General features: G+C 43.2%; 1 protein-coding gene across 2 annotated transcripts; it reads left to right on the top strand.

Annotated features, from left to right (window-relative positions):
* Positions 1–1,185: 1,185 nt before the first annotated feature.
* LOC147880496 (Acyl-CoA N-acyltransferases (NAT) superfamily protein) lies at positions 1,186–2,255 on the top strand. 2 transcript variants are annotated; one of them, XM_087370836.1, is made up of 2 exons: positions 1,186–1,241; positions 1,348–2,255. In XM_087370836.1, the coding sequence occupies exon 2, from the start codon at positions 1,382–1,384 to the stop codon at positions 1,961–1,963; it is 582 nt and encodes a 193-aa protein (XP_087226962.1). In that variant the 5' UTR covers positions 1,186–1,241; positions 1,348–1,381; the 3' UTR covers positions 1,964–2,255. The 2 variants fall into 2 exon arrangements, with proteins under 2 accessions (XP_087226962.1, XP_087226961.1); XM_087370835.1 differs by having other exon boundaries at positions 1,345–2,255.
* The last annotated feature ends 259 nt before the right edge of the window (positions 2,256–2,514 follow it).

Genomic DNA, 2,514 nt, shown 5'->3' with positions numbered 1-2,514 from the left:
CCCAATCAACAAGCAAGGATGAAAGGCCTGCTCTAGACTCCTGGAGGTATTTGCTCATTGCTGGGTGCTTGTACAAAAAAGGGGAGGCATGATGCTCCAAGGATGTATATTCCCATACTAAAGGTAGATTTTCATGGAAGAATCCCATCAAGGGGTATCCGAGGGACACTTCTCCCCCAGGGAAACAATGTCCCACACTTGACACCTCTTGCCAAAACCATAGAGCCCTTCTGAAATTTCCAACTCTGAAAGCCAAAGGTAGTCTAAAAACTAGCATCATCTAGCTGACCCGCTGAAATGAGACTCTTGGTCAACTTAGGCACATGTGTCACATTTTTGAAAACAAATGCAGACCCATTTGCAAAAGAAAACTTTATGGCACCTACTCCACTATGTCACATGCATAGTTATTTCCAAGATGCACACAACCTGTCTTTCCACTGTCATAAGTGGAGAACCATTCCCTAACATGGAAGGAAGCACCAGAATAAAAAATCCAATCCTAGGAATATGCATTATCTGAAGTGGTAAGCAACTCTGCAGGTAGACTAACATGAAGAGAATGTCATTGTCACTATCATCAATGACTGCATTGATCTCCTTGATCTTCACTTTTCCTTTGTCCTCCCTTGGACTCTCTTCCTTCTTATCTGCACCCCAATTTTCATTCTTTTTCTTATCCTTTTGCTCTCTTTTTAGCTTATAGCAATCCTTTTTCATGTGGCCCTTCTTGCCAGATTGGTAACACTCAATGTTCCATGCACTGCTCTTTGTCCACAAATCGGTCAGCAAAGTGCCAGCGGCTACAACTAAGACCACTCGAAAAGTATTGTACAGATGAATATGATTTTTATGGCAAACGGGTTGTCTCAAGTAACCGGGAGGTTTCTTTGGAAAAGAACACGAGGCATAGGGTGCCGCGCGCATTGCCCTCCGGCAAAACTAGAAACCTGCTCACATCTCTCAAAAAGAGGGAGACGAGGCGAGGCGGGGCTGAGTGGAGGGAGAGAGGGCGGAGGAAACTCTACTTTTCCGAGGTTAAAACCAGTGCTAAACAAAGTAACCAGGGTTCTGCAACAATGGGCGCCAAGCAACAAAACCAGAGGGGGGAGGTAAGGTTAGGTGATGGAACCCGAGGTCAGAGTCTGTTTTATGTAAGGTGAGTGTGTTTCTGAGAGGGTCTCTTTTTTTTTTCAAAGGCGAAGCCTCAGCTCTTTGGAGCTTTCACGACAGCGATCAAGGTACTTTTCGCTGTTTGATCTGTAGTTTTTTGTTCTGTTTGATCTGTTGATCGTGAACGATTTGCAGCTTTTTGATGCTTCTGACCTCTCCTTCTCATCGCAGCAGCACCTCTTTTTGATGCCTCCATCCCCCTTCAGCCATGGTTTGCATCCGCCAAGCCACCGTCGATGATTTGCTTTCTATGCAGACTTGCAACCTCATGTGCCTCCCTGAAAATTATCAGATGAAGTACTATTTCTATCATATTTTGTCTTGGCCGCAGCTTCTTTATGTGGCAGAGGATTACAATAAAAAGATTGTCGGCTATGTGCTGGCTAAAATGGAAGAAGAGTCTACTGAGTGTCATGGACATATCACGTCGCTGGCAGTTTTGCGTACACACCGTAAACTGGGTCTGGCCACTAAGCTCATGAATGCGGCGCAGCGTGCCATGGAGGAGGTCTTTGGAGCTGAGTATGTTTCACTTCATGTGCGAAAAAGTAACCGCGCAGCGTTCCATCTCTACACCGAGACATTGGGCTACAAAATTCATGATGTGGAAGCCAAATATTACGCAGACGGAGAAGATGCCTATGATATGCGGAAACAATTGAAGATGAAACCGGAAAAGGGTGGAGCTGAGGGAAAGGCTCATGTAGCGAAAGCGTCGGAAGCAAATGAGAGTGCAAGTCTTGACAAGAGCAAAGACGAAGAGAAGAAGAGTAAAGATGCGGCCGGATGAAGCAGCTTTTTTTTTTTTGAAACTGTGAACTGGTGGATGGCGACAATATTCAAGTTTCAAAATGAGGTCTTTTGTACGTTGATCCGAGGTGAAATGATATTCAATATGAAGTTACAGTGTTGTTACTGGTTCACAGGTAGATTGAGTAGTTGTTAATGAAGACTTAAGTACAAAGGTAGTTTTAGAAACTGAAACGAAGCCTTCTGCCTTACTTCAAACTTGCAAATTGCAACATTCATTGTTAACCTTGTCTTTAAAGTTTACATTTAGACCTTTCAGAGACTTTTGTGAATCATGTGTTTTCTATTTTTTGTTTTGTGTCATAGAATCGTATTTCATAGGTCAAATCTTAGGGTCTCAATGAAAGAATTTATGAACACACGCAGTTGTCAAAGGATTTCTTCATGAGATATGCAAGATTGTTAGTGAATTACCAAACAACCATGCATCTTCCCGGTCACAGCGATTAGATTCAATGTATAAGAACAAGAAAGGGCTTGTTTCTTTTTTCGGTTGTTTTCTTTTGTTTGGCAAGGCCCCATCACCTTCTG

Source organism: Dipteris shenzhenensis, chromosome 32 (assembly GCF_047967505.1).
Source record: "Dipteris shenzhenensis isolate YYH24624 ecotype China chromosome 32, Dip_SZ_1.0, whole genome shotgun sequence".
NCBI lineage: Eukaryota > Viridiplantae > Streptophyta > Polypodiopsida > Gleicheniales > Dipteridaceae > Dipteris > Dipteris shenzhenensis.
The sequence above is the reverse complement of the archived record's forward strand: the minus strand, read 5'-3'. Positions and strand labels throughout refer to the sequence as shown.

Coding starts and splice junctions, on each gene's coding strand:
- LOC147880496 (XM_087370836.1), top strand. CDS start 1,382: ATGGTTTGCATCCGCCAAGCCACCGTCGATGATTTGCTTTCTATGCAG.